At 40.0% G+C, this 14,377-nt stretch overlaps 1 protein-coding gene across 1 annotated transcript; it reads right to left on the reverse strand.

The window, feature by feature from the left end:
- Positions 1-5,172: 5,172 nt before the first annotated feature.
- cox11 (cytochrome c oxidase assembly homolog 11 (yeast)) lies at positions 5,173-12,107 on the reverse strand. Its single transcript, XM_088323619.1, has 5 exons — positions 11,883-12,107; positions 10,157-10,443; positions 8,878-9,033; positions 6,679-6,804; positions 5,173-5,419 (listed from the first exon to the last, which is right to left on the reverse strand). Exons 2-5 carry the CDS (start codon positions 10,424-10,426, stop codon positions 5,231-5,233), a joined length of 741 nt encoding a protein of 246 aa, XP_088179745.1. The 5' UTR covers positions 10,427-10,443; positions 11,883-12,107; the 3' UTR covers positions 5,173-5,230.
- Between the last annotated feature and the right edge of the window lie 2,270 nt (positions 12,108-14,377).

A 14,377-nucleotide genomic window follows, 5' to 3' on the forward strand; every position in this document is an offset into this window, starting at 1 on the left:
TACTTGTTAATTTGCATACCCACTAGAACTCATTCCATGTTCTACTCCAGGGGTGGGCAACTATTTGGTGTCAGGGGCCGCATGTGACATGTTATACTTCTTTTTGAATGGATGAGTTTCATCCAATTGGTTTTGAAACTGTAAGGGAACAGAACGGAAACGGGACCCAATTGTGTAACGTTTACCACAAGTTTTATTGAAAGAAAGAGGAAGGGCTGCGCCCACGATCCGGTGTTCGCTGGACACGGGAAGCAAGACTCTCTCGGATTGTGATCCGAACACGGAAGTGGATCTTCCGTAGTGAGCGATGGCAGTGTCAGGGACGGAAACACTGGTAGGTAGCCGGGACTGGGAGAGCAAAGCGTGGTCAGGGTTTGAAACGAGTCGTAAGCCAGGACGGGAGAGTGGACGTGGTTGGGATCAAAAATGGGTCGTAAGCCGGGACGGGAAAGCAAACGTAGCCGGAGACAAACGGGAGCAAAAAAACGAGAGAGACAGGAGTCAGGGTCAAAAAAGGCTTGCCTTGTACAAACAGAGGTTTGCAGGCGGACTGACAACAGGGGACTGACAGGACTGGGTTCGAATAGGGACAGGGAGCCAATCGGAACCTGCAGCGGTTGGCGCCAAATGAGCAGACACAGGTGATTCACATCGGTAATCATGACAGAAACGACCACAATGAGAACAAAATAGTGTACAGTGGGACCTCGCTACTTCGCGGTTCGACGTTCGCGGCTTCAGAGCTTCGCGGTCTGTAATGGGCCGCGCGAGGGAGCGAGTTCGGCGGACGCGGCGTCACACGGTGCAACGCAAGAAAAGGCGGCGGGCGTGATCGGGCTACCCCTGTAACTCATCCGACGACCCCAGTAGCGCGGCGTGACGACAGGCGGCCGTCCGTGCACGGCGGGCGAAAGGCGGCGGACGTGCGCGGGACCCCCGTAACTGTGTCGGTGTCGTGCGTATCGCGCCCGAAAGTACCTGCGCCGCGGGTTAGGGGCTTGCTCACGGGAGCGACCGAACGGCACCCGCGGTGCGGCGCAAGTAAAAACCCTGTCGTGAATTTGTCTCCGATCGTCCCGGGCGGACGTAAAATCGCCCAGCTGTACGACTCTTAGCGGTGGATCACTCGGCTCGTGCGTCAATGAAGAACGCAGCTAGGTGCGAGAACTAATGTGATTTGCAGCTGCGATTGGCTGGCAACCAGTTCAGGGTGTCCCCTGCCCACTGCCCGGAGATGGCTGGGAGGGGCCCCAGCCCCCCCCGTGACCCTAATAAGGATAAGCGGTGCAGATAATGAGATGAGATGAGATTTTTTTTTTCTTTTTCAAGGGTTGTCGCTACTTTGCAGATTTTCTTTTTTTGCGGTGGTTTTGTTCCCCATTAACCGGGTCTGAAAAATAATAATTAAAAAAAATTATTTTAAGGTGCGCCGCTACTTCGCGGATTTTCACTTATCGCGGGTGGTTTTGGTCCCCATTAACCGCAATAACCGAGGTCTTACTGTATTAAGTCCCTTTTTTAAACACTTCATTTAGTTTTGAGGTATTACTGCAGGGTTTTTTTTTGTACTCCTGAAGTCGGAGCTTTATTGAAGTTCTGTAGTATTTAGTTGTTACTGTGGTTTTATTTAAGTACTATTTTTGTAGTATTTCTGCAAGTAATTTTACGTAGTATTTCCATATTAGTATTTTTTTAGTATTTCTGTACTACCTTTGTAGTATTTCTAAAGTAGATTTTTGTTATTGTATTGTATAGCTGTAGTATTTATGTAGTATATTTGTATTATTACAGTAGTTTTATGATTATAGTATTTTTGTAGTATTACTGTAGGATTTCTTTTTTAGTATTTTGTTGTCTCTGCTGTATTTTGTAGTATTTCCATATAAGAATGTTTGTTGTATATCTGTAATATTCCTGTAGTATTTTTGTAGCAAAGTGGTACTGTAGTTTTATTTTTTGAGGCATTTTTTGTAATATTTCCATAGGAGATTTTTGTAGTATCGCTATAGGTGTAATTTGCAGTGTTTCTGTTGTAAACCTCTTGTCGTAGTATTTTTTGAGTAATATTTCTCTAGTTGTTTTTTTTTTTATTATAGTATTATGTATTGGTATTTTTTTAGTATTTCGGTAGAAGCATAATTGATGTATTTCCAAAGCAGTATTTTAGCGGTATTTTTGTAGATTCTTTGTAGTGTTTCCATAGTAGTATTTTTGGAGTAAATAATTCTGTAGTAGTATTTCGTAATATAGTATTACTGTAGTAGTATTTTTGTAGTAATTCTATACTATTTTTTTTAGAATGAAAGCAAAATAATATATGAGGTCCCTGTTTTTGAGCACTATATTTGATCTTGAGTTTTGTTGTTATCTTGTAGTATTTTTGTTGTATTTCTGTAGAAGTATTTTTGAGTGGACACACAAAGTGTCAGTGGGGACCAAAAAAGGTTAACCACTCTTGGGTCTCCCTAGTGGTTGCAGGGCCCTAAGCAGCCGCTTAGCTCGCTTATGCCTTGAGCCGGCTCTGGTAATGAAAAAGGGTGGCCAGGTCTTATGGAAGGCCTTTAAATAGCTTTACTGAATGAATGAAACACCGAGGGTTGAAAGAGTGTGGGCCAATGTCTCAACGGTTTAGGGCATGGGTGTCAAACTCATTCAAGCACGGTGGCCACATGGTGGAAAAAACGTTCTAGTAAATAAATGATATAGAAAGTTTGCCTTAGCTGGAGTGTGGGGGGTCTTTTCAAAGCCTCACAAATTATTAACAAGGGATGGAAGATTTGATTATAAAACAATCATTGAGGGGTTTGTTCCTTAATATTTTCCCCCCTCAATAAGATTGGATCTGTTGTAGTGTTTATCAACTGTGCATTTGTAAAAAAAAAAAAAACACAACAACAATCCAAGTCATTCCCACTAGTTTATTTAACCCAGGGAAACTCATACAGACTGGAAATTGAAAAAAATAGTGTACAAACACAAACTAATTCAAATGATTTATTTAATTGTCCAAGATGAAATAAAAATGATTGAGGTGTGGCAGAGGTGTGGCAGAGAGGACACCAAATAATAGTTACCCAGTTTAAGCCAGCATGTGCTTATAACTCGAACATGAATGACATGGATAGGAATGATCAAAATGTGGCCTACCACCCCTTCATAAGAAGGTCCCTAAACTGGTCCAAAAATTTTGTTGCTTACGTTATGCAAATTACAAAGTTCAACGCATATGTCTTGTATAGGGCCAGAAATCCAGGACAGTGTAAAACACTTTTGGATTTCATACACAGGGTAGTGAGGGTGTGGTCCAAAAAGCAGGAGGAGGATGAGAGAGAGCAGGTAGAGGATGGTGAGCCACAAAATCCACGGGCACCATTTAAAACAGACCCAGGATGTAAACTGGATGGCAACATGGCAAGACACAGGCCGGAAAGTCTGACAGCCACCATCAAAAAGTCCACGGAAGTGTCGTGACTGCGCACGAAGGCGCCTTTGGAGTGAAACTAGAATGTGATGCGCATCCTGTCATGTGCCATTGCACCCAGGAAAATGTTCAACGTTATACCACACACACAAAAATTACACTGATTAGGGCACACACGGGGCAGTACGGCGTAGCAGTGGTTAGCGCGTGTGCGGCACGGTTCTGAGGTCACGAGATCAAACCTCCTGTGTTGAGTTTGCATGTTCTCCCCATGCTTGGGTGGGTTTCCTCCGGGCAATCCGGTTTCATCCCACATTCCAAAAACGTGCATGTCAGGTTAATTGGCCGGTTCAAATTGTCCCTTGGTGTGAATGAGCGAGCAAATTGTCTGTCCCTGTGTGCCCTGCAACTGGGCGGCAACCAGTTCAGGGTGCTCCCTGCCCACTGCCCAAGGACAGCTGAGATGGGCTCCAGCATCCCCGTGACCCTACTGAGGATAAGCGGTGCAGATAATAGATGGATGGATAGGGCACGCACGCACGCGCACACCAACAGGTCAATTTGTTCATAAGTTGTCATCTGTTCATAGCGCTCATATGTTTATGAATATATATTTTTTATATCAAAAACCTTGTTTTCAGGGTTGTTGTTTTTTTATAGAAGTAAACAACTATTTAGATGTTTGATTTCACTAAAGCTAAAAAAACCAATCTCCTTGAAATGCCTCATTGCACAAAATGGCCTTTTTCCCCTTTTTTAGTCAGACAGGCAATTCCCTCAAAGCCACCCTGTTTCTACAGCCTGTTACCCAAAAATTAAAGAAGCTAGATTTTTTTTTTACCCAATGAAAGAGGAGGGTCTAAACTTTCTTTTGAAGAGTTCCATGTAGTGTTTATGTGGGGGCGGCAGTAGCTCCGGAGGTGGAGCGCTCGTCTTGGGATCAAGGGATCCCAGTTCGAATCCCGGCTTGTCCGTGTTACATGTCGAAGTGTCCTTGGGTAAGACACTGAACCCCTAATACCTCCAATAAGCAGGTTAGTCTCTTACATGGCTGCAATACAAGGCCGCTATTGGGAAATGTGAAGCACACTTTAAAGCGCTTTGGGAAGTCATTGACTTGAAAAGCGCTATATAAATGCAGATCATTGCATTTCATTTCATGTAGTCATAAAACTAAATATACTGTGGGTCTTGAATGATCAGTAAAATTCCTCAAAACCGGCTGGCAGTGGGAGGATGGCGGCTGAGAAAATCGCTGGCAGTAAATGAGTCTCTCTGCCTTTTATTTTTTTTTTAAATGAAAATATTTACCATAATATGGGAACTTTGCTGTTAAGTTCCGAATCGATCATTGAAAGGAGTTAAAGCTTTTTAAACTTCTGCAGACACCCAATATTTTTTGCTTTTTTTTGTATTGCCTTTAATAGCATGCTCGTGACTTTGATTTTAAGTAAAATAAAATCAGGGTGGGTTTCCTTGATATTCTCTGGCTTTGCGAGCGGTGCCTGGCTTTGATGACATCCAGCGGTGATCATTAAAACTGTGAGTCAATGTGGCTCATTTTTATCTTATGCTTCTCTTAGCATTGCTTGTAGGCCCCAAAATATGATGTGGCGGGCCACATTTGGCCCACAGGCCATGAGTTTGACACACTTTTGTGGCACGTTAAATTATATTTACCAACATACCACTAGATTGTGCCCAATATCTCACAAAGTAAAATTGCAATTAAATAAAAAAAAAAAATCAGCCTTTTTAAATTTAAATTATTTATTTGAGTCAAAAAATCCCATCATTGGCCTGCAGAGCTCAATTGTAGGCGTATCCTGGCAACTGCAGGTTGTGTCCATCCTTGGCCTCGAAAAACGTGTAAGACAGCGTGATGGTGTCCACCAGAGCCATCCTTGGGTCAACGTCAAACTCGGGGTCGATGTAGAAGAACACAGGCATGTCCACCTCCTCATGAGGGTTGAGGTGCTGCTCCTCAAAGCAGAAGCACTGAGCAAACAAACACTCAAGTAAATAAATTTCTTCCATAATAAAACAGTGTTCTATTAGTCTTGTGCACATTTTGAGCTTGAACATCTCTGGAAATATTAAGGATACAAAAACAGATCTGGTGTATTCAGGAAGCTTTTAATCTCAATTTCGCATCAAGATGAATTTAGAACAATTAAAATAAAATACTTAAATTAGGGGGTCAGTTTATACGCAGAAATTTGGTTGTGTGTAACCAGTAGTGAATCGTAGGTAGTGCAAGATGGGCGTGGCAACCAACCAATTGGAAATCAATGGGGCAAAGCTAAGCAACAATTTACGACGAAAGTGTGCAGAATTCTGGTCTTTTTATTTATAAAATTATTTTGGCAAAACACCACGACTGGAGAAAAAAATAAAACGTCTTGGAGAGTACCCAGAAATGGAAAAGGAGATCTTGGGAGTGGTTATAAAACCAGGGACAAAATGGATATGGTTAAGTGTTAGGTTGCAAGCTCTCAAGATTGCACGAGCCAAAAAATATAAGGGGTTCACTGCCTCCATTTACTTTTTCTTACATTTCTTGTATTATGTGGCTATTTAGGTTGCAAGCTCTCAAGATTGCACGAGCCAAAAAATAAAAAGGGTTCACTGCTTCCATTTACTTTTTCTTACATTTCTTGTATTATGTGGCTATTTTATCCTCCTACATCCTGGCGTCCACATGCGTGACATGAATGCACATGAAACAAGAAGCTTGGTTTAAAGCAGTTTAAGGTGGTGGACTTCTATATGTGTATACACAGTAGTTTGTCACTAGACATTTACTTTCTGGTGTCATTAATCTTGAGGGTAGCTAAATAACCTTTTTAAATGAATTCATTTGGAACTGTATCCTTTTCTTTGTTTAGGTAATGCTCTACACTGGTGGAGTTTGGATGTTCTCCTCGACCTGAGTGGGTTTTCTCCAGGCACTCCGGTTTCTTTCCACGTACCAAAAACATGCTTGCCACGTGAAGTGTTGCTCGAAATTGTCCCCTAAAATTGAGTGAGTAAGCAAGGGAATGGCCATCTGTCTCTCTGTGCCATGCGATAGGCTGGCAAACAGAGTGGATGTCCCCTGCCTGGTGCCCAAAGTCAGCTGAGATGATCTACAATACATCAGGATAAGCACCTGGGAAAATGAACGTATGTCTCTTTTCTTTTGAGACAGCCAGTTCCACGCATGTTTCAAAAATCAAACTGTCCCTTTAGGTCAAGAGTATTTCGCCATTCCTTACCTGGATTTTATTAAAGTACTGCCCGGCTTCGAACGGCACCACGTTGTAGGTGGAGATGCCGACAATGGGCTTATCTGTGGGGTTCTTCGCTCTATAAAAGGCCAGCGCTGTCTCACCAGGGACCACCTGCGAGACAAGCAGTCACATTTTGGCAAAATATCTAACTACAACAAGCAGGGCTTGTACACATTTTTCATGGACAAATTCAAGCACTTTGTAAGGAATCATTTATTTTAAGAGATATACAAATGTATCCGTGTTTTACATATGCAATTTTTAATCTTTCCTGTGCATTCATCAACACTAGAGGTCGACCGATTGTCGGGCGGTCGGATTATCGGCACTGATATTTGGGAATTTGACGGATAGCATGATCTGCATTTTTATTTATTCGACGGGCTGATTATTTAGGTACAGATGCTGCTGAGCTTCTCTCTCCCTCTTTTCCCTCCCTCTGTCTCGGATGCTACCCTGCCCACGCCTTCTGAATGGATAAGCGACCGGGGTGGAGCCACTGAAACAGGAAGAATAATTTTAGAGTAGAGTCCCGACATGCATGAAAATCAAGACGGACGATAATATTGAGATTTATAACATCTGTTCTCCTCTGCACTATCGTACTACAGTGTTATTGTTACTGTACAGTGACTTGTTTACCTGACTGCCCATTTTGCACATCTGGTTAGCTGCTACTCTTGCACTCTTTGCACTACTGTATAATACTATATATAGCCATAATTATTTAGTATATTATTAGTACTTCAATACTCCAACTCAATACAACATTTTATTTATATCTGTACATTGAAGGAAACTGTGTGGGTCAGATGTATCGACATTTCGTTCTGTATACATGTGTACTAGAATGACAATGAAGTATATCTGAATCTGAATCTGAAAAGGATCGGACGTAGCTGAGGCTGCTGTTCACACAGCGGGACTTAATGATCAATTCTGATATTTGGGTGAAATCCAATGTTTTTGTCAAATGGATCACATTTCCAACTAAATGTGACCATTGACTTTAAAGCGTCTCTTGTTTGGATGCCACAAGTGTCCCGCTTGCGCAGATGAGGACACATGACGTCACGCGCAATGAGTCCATTGATTGAGGATGTACTCTTGGATGCTAACAGTGTAGCATATCTAGCAATCTGAAAGCTATTTTGCCACCGGAGGCTGAACAGAGTTGTCCCCCCAAATATTAATTAAATATGGTCGTGAAAATACAGTAAGTTAATTTAAGTCATGTTGGTTGTATTGCCATCTTTATTCATCTATTGTACAAAGAAATCGGGGAGCTACTAAGGTCTTTATGTACCTTTATACAAGTTGCTGCTAAGCCTAATTTTATTTCCTGCACTGTTAGTTTTTGGTTTAAAAGAAAGATAAGTCACGTTAGTTGTGTTTAAATTGTAATTTATTTACTGTGAAAAGTTTCAGAGAGCTATTAAAGTTTTGTTTAAATAAGAGCAAATATTCTTTGTGTCTTTTTGCATTATAAAAAAACTCTAAGGCCAATTTTTCAGCTTTTACAGCAGATGAATATTGGCTCCAAATATTGTTTACCGGCCTTATAAACTGTTTTGTATTGGCCCTGAAAAAAACATTTCGGTCAACCCTTAATCAACAAATATGATTTTTCACTCTTGAGTAAATCGCAAACATATTTGTGCATATGAACAATACGTGGGTAAATAATTTGGAGACAAATCTCTTCCCACATAGGTGTTGGGTACAAGTTGCAGATGTGTATCTTATATTTTCAGTTGCAGGAAGTTCTTCCCATTACAATGTACCACAGAGAAATGCTACCTTATTTTTTTGCATGGCCCATAACAACTGTCCATAATTGTTTCGTAATCCTTGCAGTAACGCACATTTTGATAATTGAGTGTAGCATACAACTGTTCTCTTGAGTACCACCAACAGGAGGCGATGACGCTTCATAGGACAATGCAGTAAAAACTAATGCCAGATTCCGTTAATCATGAGGGAAGAATAAATGCAATGGCAAACCAAAGCCACCAGAGAGTCATTTTTAAGCAGACGGATTGTGAAGCATGGCAACAATTTAGGAATTTACTAGCACTTCACCTAAAATCCATGCACTTTTCAATCCTTAATAAAAACAACAAAATTCCAGCATTTCATGGATTTCAAGCACCCGTATGAACCCAGACCAAGAAGCTGCCTTACTAAGATCTCAGTCTGTTGAGGACGGAAGTTCCACTGCATGCTGGCATGTGTGTCTGCGTTGAAGGTGATTTTGATCACGCGCTCCTTCACCGGCTTCATAGTGGCAACCAGGTCCGAGTCGTGACCAGCCACCGCCATGCCGCCGAGTCCTGTTGCCTGGTGGGTATGTAAAATTTGGAAATGTATGGGTTGAACCTTTAATTGAAGAGGAGGCATCTGTCCATAACCCTTCCCTTCTAGAGCTGCAACGATTAGTTGAGAAAAATCAATATTAGAAATAGTTTACAATGAATTCCTAAGTCGACTATTGACGCCAGACATGCTTTCCTGAAATAGTGAAGCATCTCTACATGAATATGATCTCTGTGTGAGTGGAACATGCGCAATAGTGTCACTTATCTCGAGTGTTAACATGCAAAAATGACGGCTTTAATATCAAGTACGCGTACCAAAACGTGTAAAGTTTTGGAGCATTTTAGATTGGATAAGACGAAAATAAAGACTACTTACAGTTTTCAGAGCAGACATTACATATCATGGCAGTAGCTCAGTGATGTACGAACATTTAAAGAGAACTAGAGGTAAGATCTTAAGCCTGAGCCCGGCCCAAAAATCGGGCCTAAACTGTCAATCATTATGTTCGGGTTTGGACCGGGCTTCTCTTTCACAGACTTTTTTAAAAATCTATTTTTGGAGGGAAATGTGATAAAGCAGTAAAGCACAAAGAATTTTCACCTTGTATAGAAACCACCTTTGAGCAGAAAATATTTACTTGGCGATATTACTCTACCTTTTCTTACCAACTGATGGACTTGGAAATTAGTTGCTTTATTGCGATTAACCAACGATTCAAAACATGTATTTTCTGAAGATCATATGTATCGAATTCTATTATGTTCTCTGCCATAAAACTTATTACGCTGAAATGAACAGTCAAATTATCAACAGATAAACTGGGATACGAACATTCAGAACTTAAAAGTGTTAGCCAGAGTTAATATTTTCAACTTCCTCAAAATAATCAGTGCAAATGCTCTGTGTTTTACTGTTCTATTACATTTCCCAAAAATTAGATACAAAGTCGTTTTTGTAACACAGGGGGGCATTTTTTTTAACTTTAATTGTTGAATTTTGGAATGAATCAAATAAATGTCCCACCAGGAAGCAATTTATACTCCAGAGTGACATATATGATTTTTCCTTCTTAATTTTGAATTTTGGGCTGGTGCGGTTTATGATCTGGAGCGATTTATAATCCAAAAAATACTCGAATGCTCACCTGGCAGTAAAGCCTGTAGAGAGGCACAGCGGCATAGGAAAGACCAACCATGGCCACACCGGCGGCCGCCATGTACGTCAGCACCGTCCTGTTGCGAGTCTTTTGCTGCTCCTCATGGATTGAACGCTTTTTACTTTTAAGTCCCCGGCTCTGCACATGGGAACGCAGGGGAAGCCTTGGCGACAGGAAGATTAGCGGGCATCTCATCGATGGGAGGGCAGAGGCTCTGAGGATGTGCAGCGACTGGCAGAAGACTGGGGACAGCAGCATGGTCGGAAGTGGATCATCTGTATCGAAACAACACAATACTGTAATTATTTCTACTTCCACTGCTCTGAACCATGACAAATCTAATGCATGCTTCCTACATCTTAGGGCAAGTTCAATTCAAGACTTTTTAAGACTTTTAAAAAATTCCTTTTGAAATTAAATTGAAGACCAAGTCAACAAAAAGAGAATTGAAACAAACAAAAAAAAAATACACAAATATTTCTTGCACACAACACACGGTGTCTTGTTCACATGACCTGGCACAGCTTTAAGCCATGGCAAAAAACATTCGTTGGACAGCCACTTCTCATTAAATTGACACTTTCCCATGGTCCAAAGTAAACATCTCTGCCCGAAGTTGCTATGTGTATTGTGGGTAGACCTAAGACATGCATCAGCTCTGAAAAGCCCGACTGAAACTACATCACCATTTTGACAGTTCAGTTATTTAGGTAATGCAATGTTGCCGGAAATGGGTGAATTATTAAAAGAGACAAGTGATAAATCTTAATAAATACTTTTAGGTCAAACAAATATAAATCTGATTAATGTTTTCACATTTTAAATACTTTTGAAAATTGGATTTAAAACATTTTAATTAAGAACTTATTTTTGGAATAAAGAATTCAATGCCCCCTCTTATCTCTCGGATCAAGTCATGCCCTATGTTTCTGCTCGGAAAATCCTGGTCTACTTGTGACACCTTGAGCCAAGAAGTAATTCTCCCTTCGGGCCTTAGTGCGATGGAATGCCCTTTAAGACACACTTATATTCTATAGTTAATGAATTATGCCAACCTCATACATTTTCTGTTCTTTCCTGTTGCCGGGCTGGTGACCAATGAGGAAGAAGAACGAACTTGGACAGCAGACCATCACCCTGGACCTGGGTCCTGTCATTATCTGCATTGACCAGCTGTCTGAGATGGGAAGCTACATTGTTGCTGTCTTGAACTTCTTGAACAAATTAATGTATTATATTTATCATCGATGGTTATTTTGTTTTTTGTATTTGTACGCAAAAATCATCCAATGCAGGCTGGTCATCCTGGAAGGGGGATTACCTCTTGTGTGGCCTTTTTTTTAAGGTTTCTGATCTTCCACATGATAGGGTTTTTTAGATTTACCTTGCCTGCATGTAGCTTTCAGATCAGGGGATGTTGTAATGGATTATTTTAGCAGCAATTTGAGACCGTTTTTGGTTAAGAGCTATACAAATGCATGTAATTATATTTGTTGCAGGTACATTTCAGCCAACAGACCAGCTATGGATTGCACAACACACATGCAGTACAAAACAAATCACAAAATATTTGAGGGCATATCCTAAATGTCAATTATGATGCTGACATATCCTTAAATCACAGATAGATTTGAAATCATTTAGGACTAAATTCTGATTGTTGATCAAAACAATACATTTAAAAAGTGTTACGAGGAGGAATTTGTTTTTTTACCTGAAAGCACCTACAGTCAAGTTCGTCCGTTTGCTTGTCACTGTTATAAAGTAATCTCAATCACAGGAAAGCCCAATCTAAACTGTAGGGTAAAAACATCGTACGATTATTTATTTTAGCAATAAATAAAGCGTGTTGTCATTCAGCCGTGAAGGACAACAATGCAGCAGTCAAGCTTCAATAAAAACACATTAAATAACACAAGCGAGCGGGCGTGTTACGGAAAAAAACTTCCGCTGTCACCGAAAACATTCACTACGAAATAGTTCCGCTTGGGGAAAAAAACTTCAAGCGGCAACAATGTTAATTGTTACAACAAAAAATATCGTTAAGGTTCTTGTGGTTAATTTCTTCTTATTTCCCTTGCAATTCCCCCCACACCCCTCCTTTTAACTTTGATTTTTGTTGTCGTTGCTTTTTTCTCCTTTTTCCTTTTTTCTGTTGTTGGCATCCCTTTATTATTATATTTTTTTTCTTAAATTTTCTATTTTGTTCTTTATTTTGCTTTCTGTTTTTCTATTTGTTCCCTCATTTTTTTCCGTTTTGCTTGTTGATTCACTTTTTCCCGTTTTCTTTTTAGTTTTTCCCGTTTCTTTCTTTCATTTTCCAATTTTCCTTTTTTTCACCTTTTTTTCTCTGTTGTCTTTCATTCACAAACGGCTGGGAAAAATAAGAAGTAAAAAAGAATTTTGGTCACTTCCTTGTGCTTTTTCATTTTCTCACCATCTAGTGTTCAAATATTACACACAGGAGCTTTAAAAAAAGAGAATTATTTTTTTTTTAAAAGTATTTTTTCTAAGAGTGGATGCCACAAGTGTAAGAGTGGAGAAATATTCTGCTTTGGAGAACCTGTGCACAGTTAAAAAATAACTAATCAATTATCATACTATAGAAAAAAATGAAAATTTGAATTCTGCAAATAAATATGAATTTTTATTCAGAGTTATATAAACTGCTGACACCACTACAATAAAAATTGAGACAGGGCTTTTGGTTTTTTCGTGTGCTGATTATTAATATAAACATACAATCAAATATACATTAGTTTACACACCAAAAAATGTTAAAAGAGAGTACTTTCCTACTGCCTCTATGCTTTAGATCTCAGGGTATTTGTTTGGTCTTTTTACATTTTGTTTAATTTAAAACTGTCTGTTTGTTGTACGTCTGTTGTTGTCGTTTAAAACATAACTTATTTTCTCATCTCATTAGCCGTACCGCTTATCTTCAGTAGGGTCGCGGGGGGGCTGGAGCCCATCCCAGCCATCTCCGGGCAGTGGGCAGGGGACACCCTGAACTGGTTGCCAGCCAATCGCAGGGCACACAGGGACAGACAACTCATTCGCTCATTCACACCTAGGGACAATTTGGACCGGCCAATTCACCTGAAATGCATGTTTTTTTTTTGGAACGTGGGAGGAAACCGGAGTGCCCGGAGGAAACCCACGCAAGCACGGGGAGAACATACAAACTCCGCACAGGAAGTCTGGAGCTGGATTTGAACCCAGGACAGGTTCCCATGACATGAACTGTGCCGCACAAGCGCTAACCACTGCGCTGCCTTTGTTTAAAGCCAATGTGTCATATTTGACCAGTAGATGGTACTGTGTTGTCTGGTAAGAGCAAGGGTCAGTGATACCCAGAACATGGCTAGAAGGGATTCCACAGTGAAAAACAGAAATTTATCCACTTATGATTTCTTTTGTTTACAAAAATGTCCATTATAATGATAGTTCATCTGTTTTTGCCTAGTATTCAAATAAATGTTGTTTTTCCTCGATGACATTTTTTGTACCACCAGGAGGCACAACATATTACACACTGTCCCTTTAAGGTACCTGCGTTTGTATATTTTCTTGTTTGACTTTAAATTCAGGTTTTTTTGTACATTTTTTGTTAGAATTCATTTAAAACAAAACCCTTATTTCCGTGTACCTCTGTGCATTTATGTACTTATTTAAGCATTTATTTAAGTTTATACAAGCAATGTTTTGTCGCAGTTAATTTAGAGCACAGACAATAGAGTAGATTGTGTTTGCAGTTAAAAAAATGTTTATTTTGTTGTCTTTTGATGGCCTAGATGACTTTCAGTATCCTCCTCTGTACTAGCTCAATTTGAATATTTAGTATAAACCAACCCAGGCTGCTCTTGTAGTTACATTTTGTACCAATTCAGATCATAAACCACAGGTTAACATGCCTGGCTTCCCTTTGAGGTTTTATGCATTGATTATTTTGCGGCCAGTAGTGGAAGTTGCTCACTTTGCCAAATTTCAACTTGAAAGAATGTTTCTGCATTTTTGCATATCCGTTGTCTGCTTCTACGGTTATATTCACTGTGGATTGCAATCTAACTATAACAGAAACATCTCACATCTAGTATTTTAAGTGTATTATTATGCAAATGATAAAGTGCTGTAATAAGGATCCCATAAACGAATTTACTTTTCTCTTGTTTTTGTTCTTTCATATATTTACTTCTATTAAATGCAAAT

This window comes from Urocampus carinirostris, chromosome 19 (assembly GCF_059441175.1).
Source record: "Urocampus carinirostris isolate Australia breed hairy pipefish chromosome 19, RoL_Ucar_1.0, whole genome shotgun sequence".
NCBI classification, from domain to species: Eukaryota; Metazoa; Chordata; class Actinopteri; order Syngnathiformes; family Syngnathidae; genus Urocampus; species Urocampus carinirostris.

Coding starts and splice junctions, on each gene's coding strand:
- cox11 (XM_088323619.1), bottom strand. CDS start 10,426: ATGCTGCTGTCCCCAGTCTTCTGCCAGTCGCTGCACATCCTCAGAGCC. Junction 9,034..10,156: donor TCTACAGGCTTTACTGCCAG/GTGAGCATTCGA, acceptor CATACCCACCAG/GCAACAGGACTCGGCGGCAT. Junction 5,420..6,678: donor AGTACTTTAATAAAATCCAG/GTAAGGAATGGC, acceptor TTGTTTGCTCAG/TGCTTCTGCTTTGAGGAGCA.